The 23,097-nt window shown below is 40.9% G+C and overlaps 1 protein-coding gene across 1 annotated transcript in view; it reads right to left on the bottom strand.

The window, feature by feature from the left end:
• The window catches only part of GRIK2 (glutamate ionotropic receptor kainate type subunit 2), a 655,189-nt gene extending 641,221 nt beyond the window's left edge, over window positions 1–13,968 (bottom strand). Inside the window, exon 1 of the mRNA XM_030316033.1 lies at window positions 13,437–13,968. Coding sequence (XP_030171893.1) covers window positions 13,437–13,551 — 115 coding nt within the window. The 5' untranslated portion in view covers window positions 13,552–13,968. The remainder of the gene's footprint in view (window positions 1–13,436) is intronic.
• Between the last annotated feature and the right edge of the window lie 9,129 nt (window positions 13,969–23,097).

The raw sequence follows: 23,097 nt of genomic DNA, 5'->3' as shown, positions 1-23,097 counted from the left end.
ATTATATTATGTCAACAATCAAAGAACTAGACCAGATACCAATGCTGAGTAAATACTTGGTGAACTGAATTGCAATTTAAATTAAAAATTAGGTGAAAATTGAGAGTTGATAGAAAGTTTTCAGCATCCTCCTTACAACCACAGTATAAAGCATTATTTTATCTCCTTATAAACAATTTAATCACTCATTCTTGAAGAATAATTGTATTAAAAGAGAGGAAGAGAGATTACTTGTACTAAATAGGACTTTTTCTTATTAATACATAGTGATCCTTTTAATATTCAAGCTTAGTGGCCTTATAATATACACAGTACAGAAGAATGATAAACAAATTGGAGGGTTAAAATTCTCTCCACTTACAAAATATGGACTTAGAAACCTTAGCTAAGATTCTATCCTTGTTTGTATTTAAAATGCTGATGTAGTCTGGCTACCTGCTAAGAAATGAAAGATATACAAAATACAAAAAACTTTGAGAAATTCTCTTCCATTAATATTTACTTCTGGCTGTCAAGTTTAATAAAGTCAAAGACTCCTACCTAAAGCCAATAAATGAGCATCCTTGAGTAAATGTAAATGTATTAATTTTTTCTCTATTGTGAACATTTCATATATCCTACATATTTATAATTTCATCCTACACAAATGGAGAGGTTGAAGGCATAGTAATTCTGGCATATATATGAATAAAACTTACTGTGAAATTCATGTCATGTAAAAGAATTTTTCATAATTTGTCTTCCAGATAACTGTATACTACTAGATATATTTTTCTGAAATTATATATTTACATGTTCTCAGTTGTTAAATCCCCTCTAAACTATTATAATTAAAAGAATTTAAAATATTTTAACACACATTGGTAAACATAGTTAAGCCCAATTAAAATATAAACTGAGGGATAGTAAACTTATTCTGATAACTTCTTCAATATTTATCTTAAAATTTTGATTAGCATGTGATTATGATGATTTGAATACATTACACTATCTAACCAATATAGTGTACTACTTTTAAATTGTACCATCAATAAGGTGTCTTCTGTACAGTCTGTATAGTCTCCCAGAAGGCAAGTTAAATTAGGGAAATACACTTAATAAGCTGATGCTTTACCTAGTAGGCAATAAATATGGAAAATACTTAGATACCAATAATCTGGACAGATAAAGATATTATGTTTTTTTTTTATTTTTTTACATTTATTTATTTATTTTTGAGAGACAGAGAGCACAAGTGGGGGAGGGGCAGAGACAGAGAGGGAGACACAGAATCCAAAGCAGGATCCAGGCTCTGAGCTTTCAGCACAGACCCCAACACGGGGCTCGAACTCACAAACCATGAGATCATGACCTGAGCCAAAGTCAGATGCTTAACCAATGGAGCCACCCAGGCGTCCCAAGATATTATAAGTTCTAATGCTAAAGTGGCATATATAATTATTGGCAATGCCTATCTTATCTTAAATAAAGATAAGAACATTCTGGTTTCATTCCAAACATTGTGTCTAGGTTTCAGCTTTTGGCTCCATGATCTAACAATGACCCAGATACTATAATCAGAGCAATGAAGCTGGAGGTAAGGGTGAGCATCGTATTGTCCAAGAGGCTTGTAATGAACACCACCTAGGCTGGACTCTATTTTTAGCCTAGATCCTAGGCCATTTGCATGTATTCATGGCAACTGAGTCACTGTCCTCTCAACTAGACCAGCTGTCTACTAGAATTTTTTCTGATAGATTTTGGGGAAACAAGAATATAAATTGATTTATCAGGGGCTCTTTTGGTAGGAGGTTAAGAAGGAAAGTTCCCACAACTATACATCATCTTAGACATTATTTATAAAATAACACCTGTTTAAGGTCCCTTTGGGCTGGGGGCTCAGTTATGTGAGTATGAATATTCTAAATGTCTGGATTTTAAAGAATCAGTCAGCTCTTCAGTGGTATGCTGAGAGCCCAACACTATATATGATGTGAGGAATAACAAAATATCTAAGGCACAACACTTATCTACAAGATTTACTCATTGTTTTACACAGTCTAGTCATGATTATTAACTGTCAATCCAGAAAACTGATACATCTGCCCATTATAAATAGAGGAATTGTAAATTTTAAGTTCAAAACTCTTTGGAGTATCTAGCTCCATAAGTTATTTTCAACCAGCCTGGGAGTTTTGTTTCTTAGGAATTTTCTGAAAAAGAAAAAGAAAAAAGAAAAAAGAAAAAAGAAGAAGGCAAAAAGCAAAGGTACTACAACTATGCAGTTGTGAAAAATGAAATATTTTAATCCATAAAATACCTAGGTTTAGGAACCAGGAATCTAAATTATTTAAAGCTCCTTCCATTCTGAGTAAAACAAGATGTGGGAGCCATTGATTTGATCAAAGTTTGCTGCCAATGCTTAAATTTATCTTACAGGATCCCTACCTAGAAACAGACCCTTTGGAGGAAGCAAAACTTGGTCCAGATCTTAAAGGACAGTCGAGGTATGGCATAGCAAAATGACAAGAAATGTATCTTGGGGTACATTTCTGTAGCTGAAGATGAGTGATTTGAACGTTATCCCTGATCTCCAGGAAGGCTTCCTGAGGGATCAACATAGAATCTCAGGACAGCTCTGTCCTTCACCCCCTGGAGGCAAAAACTCAATTAATCTTTACCTATTGCAGCATTAGCTCTGGTATGGTAGGAGGCTGCTTCTAGGAAACCCCAAGACTTAAAATAGGAAAGTGTTTCTCAACCTGTATTTCATCCCTTCCTCCTATAGATTGTCATAAAAATCTTGAGACTGTCTCTCCTTCATCCTACTCTTGAGGGCTGGGAATCACTGATGCCGAACCTCATCATCCTCAACATCCAAGAAATTTTCCTAATAAATTTTATATTTTGAAGTTTTGAAAACTTATAAAAAATTCCAAATATAAACGTGTATTATAAAACTTTCCCAAATGGTTCCCTGGATTCTCTAATGTGGCTTTCGGGGGAGAAGGAGGCATCTTCATCTCTATCTCTATCCACTTCTATGCTGAGACCTCAACACTGGGTTAGATCTGGGGGGAAAAAGAGACCAAGGAAGTCAGAAACACCTTGAGAAAGATGGTGAAGTTAATGATGTAAGGGTGGCACCAAAGTCTATCTTATGCCTTAAAGAGTAAGCCCCAGAAAGACTGCCTAACACAGCTCCTTGATAAAGATGCCAGTGTAATCATAGAAAAGTCCTACTTATCTATCCCAAACAATTGTAACAAATCCGAGTGTTTATGGAACTTTCTTGAATCAACATAAATGGATCAAGTACAGTCACTTGTGTGACTTGAAATACAAAACTTCACTAACAGCCAGCAGTTCATCATGGGCAAATGGATGAATGAAGTATATAGGAAATCAGATAGAGCTTTCCAGAAAATGTTTGTGAATACAAACTAGAAAAACTATGTAGTTGCGAAAAATGCTAAACTGAAGGACCTAGCATTGTTTCTTTGCTTATTATTTTTTGTTTTAGCTGTAATTTAGCTGTAATTCCTACTTGTATTCTGGATATTGGATAATGCCAATCAAACTCCTGATGTTATAGAAGAAACAGAAACTATTGAGTTGCTTTTCTATAAAACCACCAACTCAGAAAATGTTTGTTCTATTAGATAATAAATCCTTTTCATTGTGTTTGTAATAACTTCCAGTGCATTCTGAAGAAGAGTATTTGAGAATAATTTAGAAAAGACAGACTATCTTAAATGTTTATGTACAGTTTAAGAGGTTGAATATACATGAAATTAACAAACATTACTTTGTTTCACACATATATAGTAAATAAACAATTACACTTTCAATTACAAAAGTCCTTTTCTGCTTTTAAGTTTGGAGTTCTATACATTTTCCTATTAATTCTAATATTATCCTTGGAAGATAGACACATAGCAAACAATACCCATTCTATAGAAATGGAAGTCAAGGCTCAGTGGAATTTAATTATTTGTCCTAATTTATGATCACTAGATGACAAAGTCAAGAGTAAAATTCATAACTCAAACAACTAAATTCAGAGTCTTAGGTCCTGAGTTCATGTAGAATTGGAAAATATTACTAACAATAAATCTATTCTATGAAAATTGTTTTTAATTTTAACTTAAATTTTAATTCTGATTTGAAATTTTATATAATCATTATATAATATGTTTTTATTATATAAACTATAATTACATATATATGTATACATATATAATGCTTCAAGTAATGGAGATAGACATTATCTACATAAAACATTGAAAGTTTTCTTGAAGGCAATTTATTTTTATTCCCCAATGAAGCTAACAGTACTCGTATTAAATTTTCCACCAATGCATTTTTCTTTAGATTAACTAGAAACTTTTCCTTGCTTAATCATGGGATATGGCCATATGTTACAAGGACATTCCTTTATTTCATTTCAGGATTTGGCTTCAGAGGTATCTGTGATCCCAGACCAAGAACTTCTTAAAGGCTTCAATGATCAAGGACGAGGATGGGTCCTTTGCTTTCATTTTAGTAAGACAGAGAAGAGAGATCTACTTATTCTTCATAAAACACAAACAGCAGACTGAAAGACCACTTGACTGCTTGCTGTACACTAAGTAAATCTCATCCATTCACCTTCAATGGTTTTCCAGAGGCTACATACAGGAGTCCAAATCCTACAACCTAAACATTAGAACTTTGAAAAAGCAAGGCTTTATCTACCTTCCATATAGAAAAATAGATAGCAGAATAGAACTAGTCCATTCCCTGTTCCAGGGCTCACCTTCTTAATTTCTGACAAAATTCCTTTTCTTGTGCTTAGTATTTTGCCAATGACACATCTCCCCACCCCACCCCCACCTTCCCTATCACACAATTTTTTATAGGCCCCAGCCAGAGTCCTTATTTTCTATAAAAAATTCAAACTCACAATAATCTCCTTTAACTAACTATTGTATATATTTTCTGCACCTCTCTCTCTCTCTCTCTCTCTCCATATATATTTTTTTCTTTAATTGGACTACAAACTCCTTGAGGCAGAAGCTGGGTCTTAGATTTCTAGTTCCCTGATACATAATATGTACTCAATTACTGTTTATTATATGAATGAAAGTGGTTAAAGCACTGGACACGGGGAGAAAGAGGATCTTGGCAGACACAGGAGAGGGGAATTGAGAGAGCCAAAAAAGGAGAAAAAGAGAAAAGGGATAATCTATGAGATAATGTGCTATGAAAGAAGAGGTGAAGAAAACAAAGTAGGCAAATGTCTAGGGGAGCTATCAGAATCAGTGGCTCTTCCTAAAGTTGATACAAAGCACAGAGAATCAGAGGCTACACTGAAAAAATAGCATAATTCACTGAAAAACATCACTAAACTGGCAGTCAGAATATTCATGTTTTGTGTAAAATATGACACTAATTATCTATGGAGCAAGCTATTTAACTGCTCTTGGCAATTCATCGCTAAGCTTATATACTAGACTTGATGACGTCTAAAGCCCCCTTTGGTTTAGATATTATGGGATTCTATAGTTTTCCTTCATCCCCCCCAAAAAAGGAGGGGACAGGATTAAAAAGACAACATAAAATATCAAATACCTATGACTATATTGAGAATTTCTTTATTACCTCTGTAGTTTCTCTACTATAGACAAGGTTTGTTTAAAAATAAAAAACAAAAAACTACCAATGATGAAACTTTAAACAAAAAGTTAAATTCGTTCTGGGCAAGGAAGGTGGCCTCCATTAAAAGTTAAGATAAACTGAATACAGAAGCATCAGTTGGCAAAAAGAAGGGCAATATTAAAATGACAACATAAAATAGATCAAATACCTATGACTTTACTGAAGCAGAAAATTTCTTTAATATTTGTTTTGCTTATTTGATCATTTAATTGAGCAATACTCCCATCCTGATAGGTTAAGGACTCAGAGTAAGACTGAGATGGAGATTGAAATGGGAATTAGAGGTAACATCTTACAAATACTTGCTCTAGTTCAATGACAGAAAAGTAGTTTGTTGATGTAAAAGGGTAAAGGCAAAGCATTTAAAGATCCATTTGGTTGGAAAGAGGTATGTCGATGTAAGAATATCACTGACATCTCATCTGAAATAATCACATATGCTCAGAGATTTGGACAAATACAAGCAAAAAGATCAATTTAAAAAGCACTGAGATGTCTGCTGTGAATCTAGGAAAGACTGTGTATCAAATGGCATTTGATTTCGGTTTTCTCAGCCTCCCCCTCACATCAGTGCTAATCACTCTGCACTCCCTTAGGCACCGGGTATTCTCTTTTGTATCTGAGTATCTCTGTCACAGACAGAATCGATCAATCTAATAAACTCATCCTAACTTTACAGTCTAGGGACTATGTGCTCTCCCTTCCAGAATATACTTGTCTTACAACAAGGCCACGGAAGAGGTCAGATGTGTAACCAAAAGGAAAGATGGAGAGGATTACATGTATCAGTGGGGAAAAGATCTGAAAGCCACAACCTCCCCAGACTCTTTCAGATCTTCACACATAACCCCTGCTGTCTAGTGACCTGGCTCTCCATTAAATTCAAAGAAGCATGTTGAGTTTTTGGTTAAGAAAGTGAATGGTTTAAATCAATCTATAATCAAATACTATATTTGAATGGTGCCATAAATGCAGAGGAGTGTCAAAAGCCCAAATATAAAAATAACATGAAAAATAAAAAAAAAAAAAAACTTGCAGAAAGATTTTAAAGGTCTCCTCTAATCTCCCACTCACATTGGTTTTATCAGATAAGCTAATTGTTGCTTGAAAATACAACAATATGAAATGTTTGGCCCTAAAGGTGTGAGGCAAGAGACAAATAAGCCTTACTTGTTGGGGGATCAAGGGAGAGTTAAATAAAGTATGTGTTCCTTAGAGAACATGCAGAATGTGAGGTGGGCTGGAGGGTGAAAACTGGTGACCTCTGGGCTACTTGCTGTTTCGATTTCATCAACTCAGAATTTTTTAAACAATTTTTAAAATTGTGTGCAATGAAAATCTCACAGATTTTTATATGAAAACATAGGTTTCAGGTTTTTCTGGAATAATCAAAGGAATGGACAACTTTGAGTAGACAATTCCACAAGGAAAGAAACAGTTACAGAGGTGAACAATCTTATAATGGACTGAGGCTTGACTTTTACCCTGGGACTGGCTGTCCTTTAGTGTTGCCAGTGTAAAGCAGGGAACTGCACTTTTTCTGGGGCAGAAGGGACCTGAATGGAATAAAGTATGGTAACCTGAATGCAGAATTTTCAGTAGGAAAAAAAAGGAGGGGACAGGATTAAAAAGACAACATAAAATATCAAATACCTATGACTATATTGAGAATTTCTTTTTTACCTCTGTAGTTTCTCTACTATAGACAAGGTTTGTTTAAAAATAAAAAACAAAAAACTACCAATGATGAAACTTTAAACAAAAAGTTAAATTCGTTCTTTTCCGTTACAGAAAAGAAAGAATTCATCAACACTTACCCTCAACACCCTATATACTATCAAAGAATTTTAAATGTCTTCTGCATTTGAAATAAGAGGCATATAATTCAACTTATTAGCTCAGCTCTCAAAAATATTTCCTTATTGAAACTTGCTCCTAAGCCTAGGTTCACATATATGATGAAGATCCAAAGAAAGCTTATTTAACCTACATTAAATCTTGATAATGCATTAATGAGTCTTTTAAAGGGATAATTTTAATTCCCCAATCTTCAACCATAAAGACTATATAGTGCTAATCTGCCTTGCCCTTTCGATTAAACTTGTTAAGGGCATTCTATTTAGTCAGCACCCGGAATGGGCCATTAAAATTCTTGTTCTGTAAGAGTTGTGTTCAGTGCTCTGTTGTTTTAAATTCCATTAAATCCAAATGGTCTTTATCGCCCCATGACCACCGTGACTTCAATCAGCCAATTTAATTACCTTACAAAATTGTCAGCAGAAGCAGCAAAGAAAAACAGGAAGGCCTATGACGTTATCAGATTGAAATCTTCCTCTTTGGTGTTTAATCTAGACCAGTCAATAATGATGATGTGCACCTATTTCCTTTTCTTTCAGGGGCTTTTGACCTTACTTTTCATGCTAAGATTTAGGGGGTAAGATTCATTTGAAGCATTTCCAGTTCCTTGATAACTGGACTATAAATTGAAAGCCCACAGAAGATAATGTTTCACTACCCAAACAAGATAATGTTTCACTACCCAAACAAGACCATTTCAATACATCAGACCTCCCTACTGGGGAAAACCTAGGGTCTCCCACAAACCCCAGGTATTATGGATGCAGTGGATTAATGATTTCAGTATAGTGCAGTTGAAAAACAGTCAACTGCTTTCTACTCTGATGTCTGAAAATGGACATCAACAATTTTCAGGGAACAAATGTAATTGGAGCCACGATAACACAGTAAAATCTTAACAACAGAAAGAGAAAATGAATTCCTCTCACTTGAATTTCTACTACAAAAGGGCAAAGCATTTTCTGTATCAGAAATTTTGACAATTAAAAGATAATAAAAAATTATGCCATCTTTATCATAGGCAACACGTTATTTAATGGTGAATAGGGTTGAAAAGGCTCTGATAATCAATGATACATCTTATGTTTGGTCTATAGTATGCTCCTCCTTTGTGTGGGAGCAATTCACATTAACTTTCCTGTGCTGAGTAAATGTTGAAACAGTGTCATTTGAGAATTCAGGGAATGAACACACTGCAATAATCACTTGAATTAAACTACAAAGCAGAAAGTGTCTGTCTGAAGAAATGTCTACTGACATATAAACTGCTGTTCACTGCTGAAAGACAACCTCACAAAGCCTGAAAATGTGAGTTCCATGTGTCTAGGTGGAGAAGGGGTGCTATTTCTAAAGGACGAAAAGATCATTTTTCAAAGTCGTTTCCTGAAATGAGTGTGCCTCTGTTGATGGATCACATCAGAGTTAGTCTTTGAAGCTTTAAGAATAAATGAGAACTTATGTGAAAAACAGATTTTTTTAGTGGCCGTTGTGTTGGCAATTCTTGGAAAGATTTCCCTCCCCTGCTTTCCAGAGCTCAGCTGAGCAGGTGTTCGGGCTTTATCTATTTCAGACAGTAGCCGCTATTACTCCCCCATCCCCGCCTCTCAAGAGCCAGTTTTCCTGCTTCCAGATGTAAGGCCACTCCTCCCTCCCGCCCATCTCACCTTCCAAAGGAAGAAAAATCTCTTTCAAAGAACTTGTAGACAGGAGCAGCTTCTAAGCTCAATCAATTCACTCACTCCCTTGATGTTGTAGTACATCTGCTACTAATTATTATATCTAGGAGCACTCGAGATGTCCAGCAAATAGGGGGATTTCCATAGGGACTCTTTCCACTCCTCCTCACATCGTGGGTTTTATTATCTGAGCTGTGTCCCTCACCTTCTGCCTGTGTGCTGGGAGGTGACTACATGCTGCGCCATGGAGTGGTGGCTAGTGCGCATTAGCAAGGAGGTCAGAGTGCATCGGAGGGAAGACCTTGCCTGTGAAGCCTTTAAAGAAAGCCACTCTACTGACATGCTTAAAAGAAAAGCTAGGTCGAAACATCTGAAGGAAAGAAATGGCCTATATCACATGCTTAGCTCCTCCAACACGACTAGCTTGGAGAAGCTGACCAAGAGTCTGGGAGAAAGTTTGGGTTAATGTCCGAGCAAAGACATGCCTGGAGTTCTAAATGCCAATTCAGATAAGGACTGAAAAATAACTCCACCTCGAAGATTGGAAACAAGTGGTATCTGGAGGAGTGACCACTTAGCAAAGATGCCAAAGCCCCCCAAACTACAAAAGGGACTGCTAGCCCAGTACCAGTAGCGTCCCGAGCCCCAACAGAGCTACTTTCTACCCCCATGCTGTCCCAGAAGCAGGGGTCAGAACAGAACAGGAAGAGAGGGAGGCTACTGTAACAAAAGCAATGTTCAAGTACTGAGAGCTGCAGTAGTTTAGAAGGGAGACTATTGGGGGCCACACCCCCGCAAATGGAAAGACGGAAAGATCCTGCCTTTGCCCTCACCAACTGCAAGCAAAGCAAGCACACAGCTGCGGAGACACAAAGGTGCCTCATTTACATAGAGGAAACCTACTGTGCCTGGGGAGAGGCCCGGCTGGAGGCTTCTCAGGCACCTGGAAAAGCTGGCTCTGAGAATGACTGATGTGACCTGGAATGGGGAAACAGTCTCTGACCGTCCAGTATCCACTTTGTCCCCTGACATTGTCTCCCTAGGTGAGCGTTGCCAGGATCAAAGACAGGAAACAGCCATCCACTTTGGAGTTAACTTTTAGCTGACCATAGATAGGTCCTTTCCCTCATTGCCCTGAGCTATCTTAAAGCTGAAGGAAAGCACCCTAGGGTCAGCGCTCCAGAGGCCTTCTCTCGGAGATGTTTGCTTCCCGCGAAGAGGAGCAGGCCCGGGTGTGAAGCTCAGTGAGAGCCAGTAAGGGTGGGAGGGGTGTCCCCGGACAGAGGTGCTCCTGGGCATAGCTACGTAAGTTTTCTTGGGCACGAGAGAGGAGTCACTGTGCCAAAGTGTTGCTTGCTTCACGAGAGTGCATTTGCCAGCATGTGTGTACGTGTGTATGAGAGAGAGAGAGAGAGAGAGAGCGCGCGCTTTTTGTACCCGTTAGACCTTCAGCAACTCAGCAAAGGTCAGCACCTTGTGCTGACAGCTCCCCAATCCACAGACTTTGATAGGAGGGCTCAGGGTCAGGGTCGAGTTACAGCCCTTGGGCAGGGGTGTGTGTGTGGTGCGGCAGAAGGTTGTTAGGGGTAGTAAGGACAGCATAGAGTCCTTGAGGGTGGTTTTCCACCACCAACTGGAAGGGGGGCTGGGGCAGCCTCCTGGTCACATTCAGCAGTTGCCATGGCACCCAGGCAGAGTTTCTGGGTGGTTGGCAGCTCCTAGTCAAGCCCAGTTGGTTGGGGAGGTGGGGAAGGGACTGGTTGCCACCTCTTCAGCAGAGACAGTGCTTCTCACCCACACCTGGCAGGCCACTGCCCAGAAACCCCAAACCCTACTCTTACAAGGCACGAGGCTAAAGATGAGGCTCTGGTTGGCCCTTTGAATCAAAGTTGAAAATAACCTTACTCAAGAGTGGCTTATACACACTCAACCAGCCATCCAGTCCACTCAAAACATGTTTTCCCCAGGAGAAAATAAAACTCCCACCAATGCATCCAAATAGCCCAAGCAGGGAAATAGTCCAATCATTACAATATACACAGTCCTTCCCCATAACTCAGGTGGATAGCAGAGAAAACCAATCTCCATGTGGAAGATGTTTGAAGTTAATGGAGAAAATAACAGGTTATCTAGAAACTGGGCCATTGGTTTAGGGTATCTAGGCACTGGTGAGAAGGTCTTTGCCTACTCTCCTATTTCTTAAGGACATTCTTAGTAAGCATTGGTCTAGGAAAATATATTTTTGTGTGTGTGTCAGCTCTTTTGGAGAGCTGTTACACACTCTGCTACAGTCGCCAAGATTTTTAATATGAAGATATGAAATGATCAGCGAATGTAACAATCTAATGATTCAGCAAATATTGTGCTGCAAGACCAGAGGAGCAATAATTAAATCTTTTGAGTACTGGTGGCAGTTTTTCGGCTCCAAGTCTTTTTTTTTTTCCCACCCAGTCCACAAGCAAACACACTAAGGCACACTCGTTCACAAACACATTTCAGAAGATACCTCAGTATTCCAAATAAGTAGGTTGTCCTACTCAAAATATTGGACAAAACTACCATACCGTAGCATTTACCATGCTTGAAGAACAGCTGAACACACACACACATTTCCAATGATACAGAGACCTGTTTAATCTCATCGAAAGAAACAAGCATTCCTGTGGACTCTTGTTGCTAAGAGCAACGTGCTTAAGTACCATCTAAAGGCATGAAGCAAAAAAAAAAAAAAAAAAAGCAAAAAAACAAAAAACAAAAAACAAAACAAAACAAAACTGCAACAGTTGGAATTTGGATATAACCTGTTGTCTGTCTTTGTCATTACCAGCCTTCTGGACTCCAGGTGTTTATGTGTTGGATAAGGGAAGGGGAGACTAAGATTCCTTTTTTTTATTATGTGAAAAGCATTCCTATCCTGGCAATGCAAAGCCCAAGAGAGATGATAGATTTTATCATTATAGAAAAAGCACATGGGAAAAAGGAAAGAGAGAAGATGCTGTTGACATAATAGGAGATGCAGGCAATCAGTCTGATTTAAATTTGACTGACTTAATGTATCTGCTTTTATCTCAGAGACACATACTCAGGATTATATGGTTTCTTGCACTCTTTGGTCTAAATCCACTTGAACTGTCAAAGGAGGCTCCCACTGTGGGAGCGTTTACTCAGTTGTTTTTCTCCTCTCTCACTCCCGTCTACTTAAGGGAACTTTCCCTGACTAGTCCTGCTCCTCCTAAAACTCCATTGGACATTCACAGCAGCTGAGCGTTGCCCACGCTTCATTTCCTCCAAGCAAATCTCCTGACCAGCGTTTTCACAGGAATCCCACGTTTAGATTTTCCTTCGAGCTCTAAAAGAACCCTGATTCCGTAGGAAAGCAATAGATTCCCCTAATATATAACTGCCACTCGACTCTTTTATCATGCCACGATGAAATAAAGACGCACACTCAGACTCCCGCACACAACTACTCTCCGCCCCAATCACCACTGTTAATCATTCATTAGATCAGGACTCTAAGAAAGCTGGGAGAGGAGGGCTCACAAGTTAAAAACAAACAGAACCCTTTCTTAGGACGCTATTTTACTTCGGCTAAGCAGCAGCATCCTCTTGCTAAATAGAGCCTACTACCTTACAACATTTTTACAAGCGCCGTTTCCCCAAAAAAGGCAACCAAGGACTGGAGAGCGGTGAAATTAGCCTAAAAGGCTCTGTGATGACAAAAGAAATCAAAAGGGTGAGTTCCTTCCACTCGCGGACCTGTCCGGGTCCCCGACCGAAGCGGACAGACGCCAACTTGCCAAAGAGTTACCAGGTACTGACTCGTCTGCCCCGCAAGCTGAGAGGCGTGCAGCCCCAGCGCGAACGGTCAGTCCGCCAAGCCCCGGAAGACTCCCGCGGAGACAGGCGGGCGCGACCGCCGGCTGTGCCCCCAGCGTCACCACCATCTCAGGCTACGGGGTGGAGGTAATGCAGCGACCACTACCACACACTGGCTCTCACTTCATCCTCCCGTGGCTATTTTTTTTTTTTTTTTAATAAAAGAAGGAAAAAAGGAAACGAAACGGAAAGCACAAGCGGTTCTTTAAAACCCCGGGAGGCTATGGAGCAGCGAACAGGTCGGAATACGTTGAGCCCACCCGCCTGTAAGAGGGAACCCGCCTGTTTACATCCGGCTGCCTCGGAGCCGGAGACCAGGCAATGGAGAGGAATGGGGGATCTTACCAAATCTTAATACATGTGTGGTTCCTTCGGAATATCCAATCCACAGTAAGCAGAGCAGGAGTTTAATGGTGCGCCTGAAGACTGGATTACTTAGAATCGGGGAAATAATCTTCATGGTGTTTCTGTGTCCACACGCGCGGCACCCACTTCCCCGATCTAGCGTTAGGCTCCCGGTTCGGGTAGGAATGAGGATGCGTCGAGTGGTGGCCGCAGACACGATCACGGCATGGTCACAGAGAGGAAGGAGTCTCCGCTTCCCAAACCCATTAGCAATCGCTGCATGTTCTTCACTCACTGCGCCAAGGAGCAACCTTCCACTGCAAGGGATGGTGGGACATCCATGTTAGTCGGGGAGCATCCGGGAGAAATCCAGCACGCACACCCACAATGTCCGGCCGCGCGAGCCTGGAGAAGCAAAGGAGGAGGAAATCAATGGGAAATCCAGCCTTGGAAACCGCCGAGCGTCGGTGGCGAGCCACAGTCCCGGCACAAAAGGCGCTTTGCTCGCAAAGGTTTTGCCAGGCCCTATTCTACTGCACTGCTGCACAGCTTCTGACGTGAAGCCAAGATTAAGTGAGAAAAATTGAGATAGCTGCTTGCCTCTTAAGGCTCCCTGCCAGTGAGCTTCCCAATATCTCTTATGCAACCGATCTCATCGCCCGCTTTGAGTTTCAAGAAAGAAGTTGGATTTATTTACATGGAGAAAGTGCTTTTATTTTCCATAAGAGTCTTTGCTAAGAGAGTGACTGGTGTATGCAAGCAGACTTCGTACAATCAACTGATGAATTTTAATAAATGACAAGCTAAATCAAAGTCACTTTGCCTAGGAGTTGTAAAAAAAAAAAAAAAGGAAGTGGTCTAAGCAGAAGAATTTACTGCAAATGTAACCTGTGTTTAGGTTGAAACAAGGTCTTGTTTATATTCTTAATTTTTTTTTTTTTTTTTTTTTTTTTTTTTTTGCCCAGGAGTGAATACAGATTGGAGTGCAATTGCAGAAGTTAAGATAGTCTTTAAAAACTTGAGTGGACATTCCTTGATTACTACTCAGGAATAAAAAACAGACTTCAAGTGGTCTTTTAGAAGGAAAAGTGTTGAATTAAAATGAAGGATTCCTATTTTCCCACCCATATTTTTAGCTCATCTAAAATAATTGTGCATATATACAAAGACAATGATATTTAAGTTGGTATAACTCTTAAGGCTTCAATAACCTACACTCAAATTTCTTCTCATTTTAGGTTTTTGAATATGTTTTTCTTTCAGAGGCAGAATATGGGATCACAGTTTGGGCAACATTGAGTATCAATTAGTCTAAAAATGCCTTATTGTCTAGTGTTCTACTTAGAGTCTTTAGGCAGTGACTGTCTTGGCTTTGAAATTTATTTTTTTTTAAGTACAGAAATACATATTCTTTTAACATGAAAATACATTTTACTGCTGAAATAGGTAATATGCTGTACTCCAGACATAGAAATAAAACTATCCAATCCTAATATTTTACATTAGCAAGTGAAACCCAGATGGTTAGTAATAAATATATTATTATATATTAATATTTTTAAGTGGTCAAGTAGCACAAAAGGCAAAGTGCTGGACCTGTATTTTAAAATAATTGTTTTTTCACAACCAACTAACAGGGTATAGGTTAAACCTTATGAAAAAATTATAAGATTATACCTTATTTGAAGAATATCTATTTTTTTAAGAAGGAGTGATATGAGTACTATTTCTTCCAGATAGCAAGAAAATGATGTAATGTTTTCATTCCATCACAGTGATTTTTTTCATTCTATTTTTTCTTAAGATATTATAAAATGCTGACTTGAAAATAGAGCTACATTTTGCAAAAGCATTAAGTGGGCACTGACTTTTCTTTAAAGATGGAGGCATAACTGCAGTGTCAAAAATAAGTATCATGAATGACTAGTTCTGCAGTGTAGCAGGCAATTCAATCAAATAATTTGACTATTTGAGCACTTTAAAAAGAACACCTTGTGCAAAAACCAAGGGTATCTAGCGACTCCTTCAGTCCATGTATAAAATATCTCTTGTAAGACATGTATACTCCAACACGTCTGTATTTGTTGTTTCATTTAGTTTCTATTCTATTTGTTCTCCCTCTTTTTTGATCCTAGCAGATACAATAATGACAGCCAGGGCAAAAATAAATATTCTTAGTTTTTTCATCTGTCAATATGATTGATATGCAATACCTGAAAATAACATGCTCTGTTGTGACTAATCAAAATACTGCAGTTTTGCGGTATAGCTAGTATGTAATGAAACCTGAGAAAACAAAATGTACCATAACTCTTTGTTCACGTATTCTGTTAATGTAATGGCATTTGACATTACAGTTGTAACTTTTCTACTTAAATCTAGCATTGTAAACTATTTAGCTTATGTGGGATTATTTATTGGATGTCTAGTTGGAAAAGCGAAAGATCAAGCTTCGAGATTCATGAAGTTCTTACCCAGTATATTAAACAGTAAAAAGTCCATCACAAATTTTTCTTACTATTAATTGGTCCCCAAAGAACCAATTTTGCACATATGCTAAATTAGGTTCATTTACATCCATCAACTAATCTGAAAGACTTCCACATCATAGAGAGCAACTCCACCTGTCTAACTGAACTTCTGCAAGATAGGAGACGACCTTTCTTCAGGACCACGGACAGCGCTCCAGGCATTGATTTATTCTGGAGTAGTACATTGAAAGTAGTGCACTGAATGGGTAATGTGCCATTTGAAGTGACAATGAGCATAATTCTACCACACAGAGTCTGGGAATTTGAATTATTGCATTGTTCACATTGTCAAGAGGATTATTTTGTCAACTGTGCTGTGTGTATATTTCAGTGTGACTTACTGGGATTGCCTGGCATACCCAGGATGTGCTAATAGTGATCCCTTTCCAGGGCATACTACTACAAAATCCATTTACATTAACTGTGAATCCCCTCATGAGCACTAAACTACTGTTCTTCATTTTTAAAAAATGCCTGAAATACCACTAAGAATTCAGAATACTGAATAACATCAATGCTATTGCTATCAATGTTCAGTGGCTAAAGACATTTCTAAAATGTACAATTAGTTATTGCTTTAGAATTCTCCACCTTCAGGTTTTCATCTGTTACAAGAGTAATCAGACTAATTATTGTTCTTTCTAATTAAACTTCACTCACTCCCAGGACAAAAACACAAACAACCCTTAAAAAAAAAAAACCCCTAAAACAAAAACAACAAAAATCCTAAAATTACCAACCCCCCCTGCTCCGAGTACTAGAAAAGAATGACCTGATGGTGTGGAAGATGCCTTACAGTAGGGCAATCTTGAAGTTATTACAAGTTTCTCCCCAATACTGATACTAGACATCATAGTTCTGAGACTATATGATTGATAAAGTTATTGTATAGTGTTCACTGACCAAACTGAACTCTTTTAAAAATCGTGTCAGTTTTGTAATTTGTTCCTTTTTCAAGGAACAAAAAACACTATTTGGTGGCAGGGAATCATATATTTAGTAACAGTGAGATTTACACACCTTATCCCATAGTTACATTTGCTTTTGTCTATTTTAACCATATGGCAACCTTTATTTCTAGAAGCCAAAGCTCTGTAGGTTCCAAGGTCAAAGCAGAGATGACAAACTGCAAGTACATACATATATGCACACACAGAGACCTGTATCTAAAAGTAAGCCTCAACACACACACACACACACACACACACACACACACACACACACAGAGAGAGAGAGAGAGAGAGAGAGAGAGAGAAGGTCCTGACATGAAGAGATATCAAGCCTATGATAAATTAATAAAGAACAAAATGCATATCATGTTCATGCAAAGCTTGTTCCAACAACAACAAAATGCCATTAGCTTCATCTTTCACTGTGTTTTTATATTTACTGACACTAATGACCTCTTATTCTTGGGCACTATTACTTGAGAAGCAATTTTAGTTCTCTATTCTCCCAGTGAAAATGAATCTTATTCTAGTTAGCTGCCACCTGCTGGGGCATGTACAAATGTGTAACAATCCTTACAGCCTAACGTTTAAGAAGACAATGCCTATACCTTTTGCAAGAGCCAGCAAATACATATCCCAGGACAACCTGAATTTCAAAGGTGTTGCAAAGGTTCTTCCATGCCATACCTATATTCAAATTGTTTCACACGGAATTCTTTCTAAAGATTCCACTTGACTTGTCACCAAAGTCCTGCTGTTACGTGACATTTGAGACACCTCATCTCACAGTAACACCTTACCTGTTCTTCCATGCATATGGCCTGTTGTATGGAAACTAAGCTAAAATAAACAGGCTGTTCATCCGTGGCATTAGAGGTGCCAGAGAATAAAGTCAGAGCTGATATCACTTAAAACCACACTGTTGCATACTTACACTTCACTCTTCCTAACTACAAATGCTATGGTATGCAATCCCTTGTGATTCTGAACACATATCAGCTGTTCCACCAACATTCTGCTGCATTGATAATTAATGACATTTAGAGTTTTAATTAATTTTTAGATGCCAAAAAGAAGTGTATCTTAATTAAGAAATTGAATTGGAATAGCTTTACATTTCCTGGAAGCTTTTTTTTTTCTTTTTTTAAGATTTTAGTCTGTGCAATCTTCAGTGAGTTTTAACAGAAGAAAACTAACAGGGAAGACTTCCAGGCACCACTTATTTTTCAATCACTTTCCTTCCGTGGGTTTCATATTGTTTGTTTGTTTGTTTGGTCGGTTGGTTGTTTAGTAAGTTCCTAAGGCCACTGAAAGCTGCGGTGATGGTTACAGTAATGGTTTCTATAAAAGTTAGGCAAATCAAAAATTGAAATATTATTACCTACCTTCCAGCAACTAAACTACAGGCTAGTTACGATTGGAATGAATCAATCATCTCGTGTAATAATTAATCCATAAGGGAATTTCTGATGACAGAATACTTACAGTATGAAGATGAAGAAGTGCTAGAAGGTAGTCTGTGTGTTACCAAAAGGACAGTAGTAGTAAGTTTTCTAATGTCCCCTATTCCCTTAATTGGAAATCATTAGCTAGGGGGTCTCAGGTCGTGGTGTTTAGTAAAGAACTCCTTGAAGGTAAAAATATCAGGGAATGAGAGTCATTAAAAGTTTTTGCCGTTTACGATCCACCCCGGTGACTCCCCTTACCCTAATGGGACGTCCTCCCGAGTTTTTGGGTGTTTGTTTGTTTGGTTTTTTTTTCAGGCGCTCCGGGTACTGGCACTGGTTAAAATGAATGTCTGTACTTGAGCACAGAACTAAGGAGCAGGGTTAATGGAAAAATGGGCGGATGGAATGAAGGCTTGGGAGTTCGTCAGACCCGCAGGCAGACACACGGGTTCTTGCCATCTGTCTCTCTTCGCCTCGCGTGAGTCCCGGTAGCTGAGGCCACTTCCTGACACGTCCACTTATTAAATTATTTTATGTGGAGAACGCGAGCGCCCGCAGCCAACCGAGCCAGTTGCATCCTTGACGGGAATTGGCTGAGGCGAGCGGGACAAAGCCACTCGCAGCGAATCGGTCCAGCGGGTACCGTGAGCGCACCGGGCTCCGCCGCGCGGCTGTTCGCCTTCTTCCTCTCCAGGCGTTAAAAGCCCCTCGCCCACCCTCGGTCCCTCCTGTGGGAACGTACACCTCGGGAGGCAGCCCCGAGCGGAGCCCACCGGGGGGAGTCCTTACCTCTCGCTGCGGGTGAGGTAGGCAGGGAGGGGGAGGGGTGGTCCTCGGGGAGGAGCAGCCAGAGGAGGTCGGGCGGGAAGTCTGCTGCTCCCGGACAGAGGAGCGCAGCCGCGGGCGCCGAGCGCGAGTGACGGCGGCGGCGGAGACGAAGACCGTGGAGCAGCGGCGGCGGCGGCGGCGGGAGCGGCGGAGACAGACACGCCTCCTGGCGGGGGTTCCTCGCCTCTTGCTTTAAAGGCGCCGCACTCCTTTCCCTGCGGCCCCTGCACACTCTCGGCGGCTACGGCCACCAGGGCGCAGCGCTCCCCCCTGGACCTCGGGAGCGAAAGTGCGAGAATTCTGGGCGCCACCAGGCTCGGACGTTATAAGTCCGCTGGCCGAGACTTCATCTCCTGCGCACACCCCCGCCTGCTCTGGGATGGGGGGGACCGGGACTGAGATGTTCGGTCAGGGAGTGATGAAACCCCCAAGGAATTTGCCTGGCCCCGGGTTGTGACAACACGTGTAAGGAGCCCGAGTACGTTCGGTTCTGGGTGGTGGCTTTTATACCTCTTCGAAACCATAGCAACGAAACTTATTTGCTGCCAGGATTTGAGGAGCAGCCCGTAGTCTCCAAAGTGGCCCTTTTAGTCCAACTACTGCCATTTCCCTTTGAGGTTTGCGGTAAAGATTTTGTTTGACCTGCTCCTTACTCCCACTTGCACCTCCTGTGCACACGCTACCAATGCTCTCTCGTCGCGCTGCCCGTACCCCTTTAGATGCCTGGAATCCGCGCACCTCTCCTCGCCTCCGTTGCTGAAAGTAGAAAGAGACTCCCCCCGGGCGTCGGCGAGAAGTCTCTGTGTCTGTCTGAAGGCTTAATGGCAGACGTCTTCTTGGCCCCCGTGCCCGCCCCCGGCCTCCGAGGTCCTTGAACTATCAACCCAAGCAAATCGCAGAAAGAAGTTGGATTTTAGATCTGGTGGGAGCCGAACCTGAGGTCTCAGGCTCTACGGTTGTAGAAAAGGAGCCTGGGGAGAAGTCCCGGCTAGGCAGCCGCCAGTCCAAATTCCCTGGGGGACTTTTTATCGGGCCCGAGGTGGGGAGGGGCATCTAAGACCTACAGTCTTCGCGAGGCTCGGCTTCAGGGAGGAGCCTCCGGCCACGAGCACTACAGGCTTCCCCTGCTTCTCAGCAAAAACGATTAGCTTCTGCAAACAATCTCTGATTTCTGCTCCTCTGGGTCGGATAAGTCAACATCTATTCAATACCAATGCTATTTTATCCTCGGTCCTACAATATTAACTAGAGCAGCGACTTAGCAAGTTGCCCCCAGAGGAAGTTGGCGAGCAGCAATTCGCGAGGTTTAACTGAGGCTGAGCCGAACAGGCCATGTGCTGAGCCCGGAGACAATTTTCAAACGGGTTGTATGAGGAGGGGCCAGGTGAGATCCCTTGGGTCTGCGGGATCCTTCAGCAGTCCTGATCCCCAGCGGCACTCAGATCTATAATTTCGAAGGCCCACAAGTAGAGAGGCTCTGCGTACCCAGGGACTAATTATCTTGACTGGAGACGAGCGAGCGTTTGTCCTTAGGTTGCTTCCTTCCCTGCAGCCCTGCCCTCTCCCCCTCTTCCCCCTCCCCCCCCCCCCCCCCCCCCCCATAAAATTAAGCCCTTGTCGGAGCCTGGCTCAGCTTCGCCACCCTCCACGCCCTGGGGCTAGCGCCTGATTCAGCCTAGTCCTGCAACACACAGAAATAGTCCTGCCCAACCCTACCTGGCTCTTGCTCAAAACCAGCAGTCTCTAGCTTCTTGGACACCACCTCGGAGTCTCCTTACCTCCTACATGCCTACTGTGCCCGCCCTGGTTGGGGAGACTCAGGACTTACAGAGGTTAAGGAGAGATTAGTTACTGGCAATGGAGAGTCTGTTAGTCATTTAAAGATCCAGGGGGTGGCAGGGAGGCTCCCGTAATTAAGTCAACAGCAGCCTTGTTATACGGAGTAAATAAATAGTCAATGACTCCATTGTGCCTCGTGGAGCGGGCAGCACAGACGCGTGACTGGCTCTGGGCGCCTGGGCTCCAGCTGCTGTGACCTGCAGCCTAATGGGCCCTCGAGGCAGAACCCAGTTTGGGCCAGGCCCGGAAAAAAATACCCTATTCAGTCCCATTCCCCCACCGGAGGAATGGTGACAACTTGTCTACTGGCCAAAGACACTGTCCTTGTCATCATACAATTCAGCCTTGCCACTTCCAGGAGGGAGGAGCAAAAAGCTGCACACAGAATAGATTCCAGTGCAAATCCCTGGGTGAAGGCAACCTGCTCTGTTTTGTTGTAGCTCTGAGAGAGTAGAACAGGGAGTGTGTCTCATCTGACTTTAAGTGTTCAGCATAGGGTTTGGCATACAGTGAGTGCCGCATGAAAAAATGAGATCACTGGATCAACCTTACACATACCACACTGTTGTCCCCCTACCACCTTTTATCTGGGAAAGGGGAAGCTCCAAACAACTTTCTCTAAGTGCTCTGTGTATTCTTAGAACCTAGTAATAAATCTCTTTTCCAGAGCAACCAGGACACATTTATAAAGGAAGAAGTAACAGACACTAGCAAGGGCTTGGAGGGGCAGGGGGAGAGCTAGGAGAATGAAACAAATCAAAATTATGCATGTTGTGACAAATTCATTTCCTCAATAACAAAATGGTATCTGAATTCTAATGAGAAAAGTAGAACAACAAGGGAGCATTAGACTACACACACCCATTTAACCCTTCAAGGTAAAATTCTTCCACACCATAAAGAGATATGTTCCAGAATTTATTTCAGGGTTTATGAGGTCATACTTTAAGGGAGCAAGGATCCCAAGTTTCTTTAGGGTCAGTGGTAAAGCTTTTTCTTCTCGATTCCCAGTCATCCTTAAGAATTAATCTTCTGTCTCTGAGGAGGTCTGAGTTCCTTAGCTAGAGTCTTATGCAGGAACCACCTCTCTATCTTCCCTTTCTTAGCTCTCAAAGTACTCTTAGAACATTAGCAGGTCTACAATTCTGACTCCTGAGGACCCAGAACAGACCAATCTGAATTGCCAACCTGGCTGCAGGTTTTGTTTGCTTGTATGTTTTGGTCTTCCTTGTTTATCTTGTTTTTAGTTTAGTTTTTTTTTTTTTTTAATGTTTATTTTAGAGAGAGAGAGAGCAGGGGAGGGGCAGAGAGAGGGGGAGACACACTGAACTCACAAACCAGGAGACCATGACCTGAGCTGAAGTCAGACACTTAACCTACTGAGCCACCCAGGCACCCTTCCGTCTGCCTTGTTTGTACTGAATTAGAACCGGGAAGTATTACTTTGGATCATTTAGTCCGAAGCCTTCATTTTACAAGACACACAAGACAAGGTGAGAGAAGAGGAGTGACTTGCTTGCTCAGGATGTGGCAGAACAGACGCTGTCTTCTAGCTGCGTAGGGCAGCATCAGGCTGTCTCCTGTCATCCACTTTCAAAACTTAGAATCATATGAAGTTAAGACTAAAAGAGACTTCAAGAACCTCTACTCTAGTTCAGGGTCACAGAACTTTCTCTCATCTGGAAAAATAAATGTGTATATGTTTACTTGGCCTTGAAAATTTTCATACAATAATAGAAGATACACATATCCCCTGAAAGCTCATTGTGGTCTAATCTTCTCCCTACATCCCAGGCTAAAAGCCTCCAATCTAGTCCAACAACATCATTTTACAGCTGATGAAATTCATCTAAACAGCAACAACAGCAACAACAAAAACCTTAGAGTTGGAGTGAGTTAAGGACAATTCCTGGACACTAGGCATCCTGAGTCCCACCTGTCCCCATTCCCTCAAGTCTTCTTAGCTGTAATTGGACATACATTACACTGAGGTATTAGTAACTCATAATGACTTAATGGATTTTTATCTCAGAATAATTAATATCTGACCTTGAAGGATGGGATT

The sequence above is a fragment of the Lynx canadensis genome, chromosome B2 (assembly GCF_007474595.2).
Source record: "Lynx canadensis isolate LIC74 chromosome B2, mLynCan4.pri.v2, whole genome shotgun sequence".
In the NCBI taxonomy this organism is placed as follows: domain Eukaryota; kingdom Metazoa; phylum Chordata; class Mammalia; order Carnivora; family Felidae; genus Lynx; species Lynx canadensis.
Note: the sequence above shows the minus strand (reverse complement) of the source record. Positions and strands in the feature narration are given on the sequence as shown.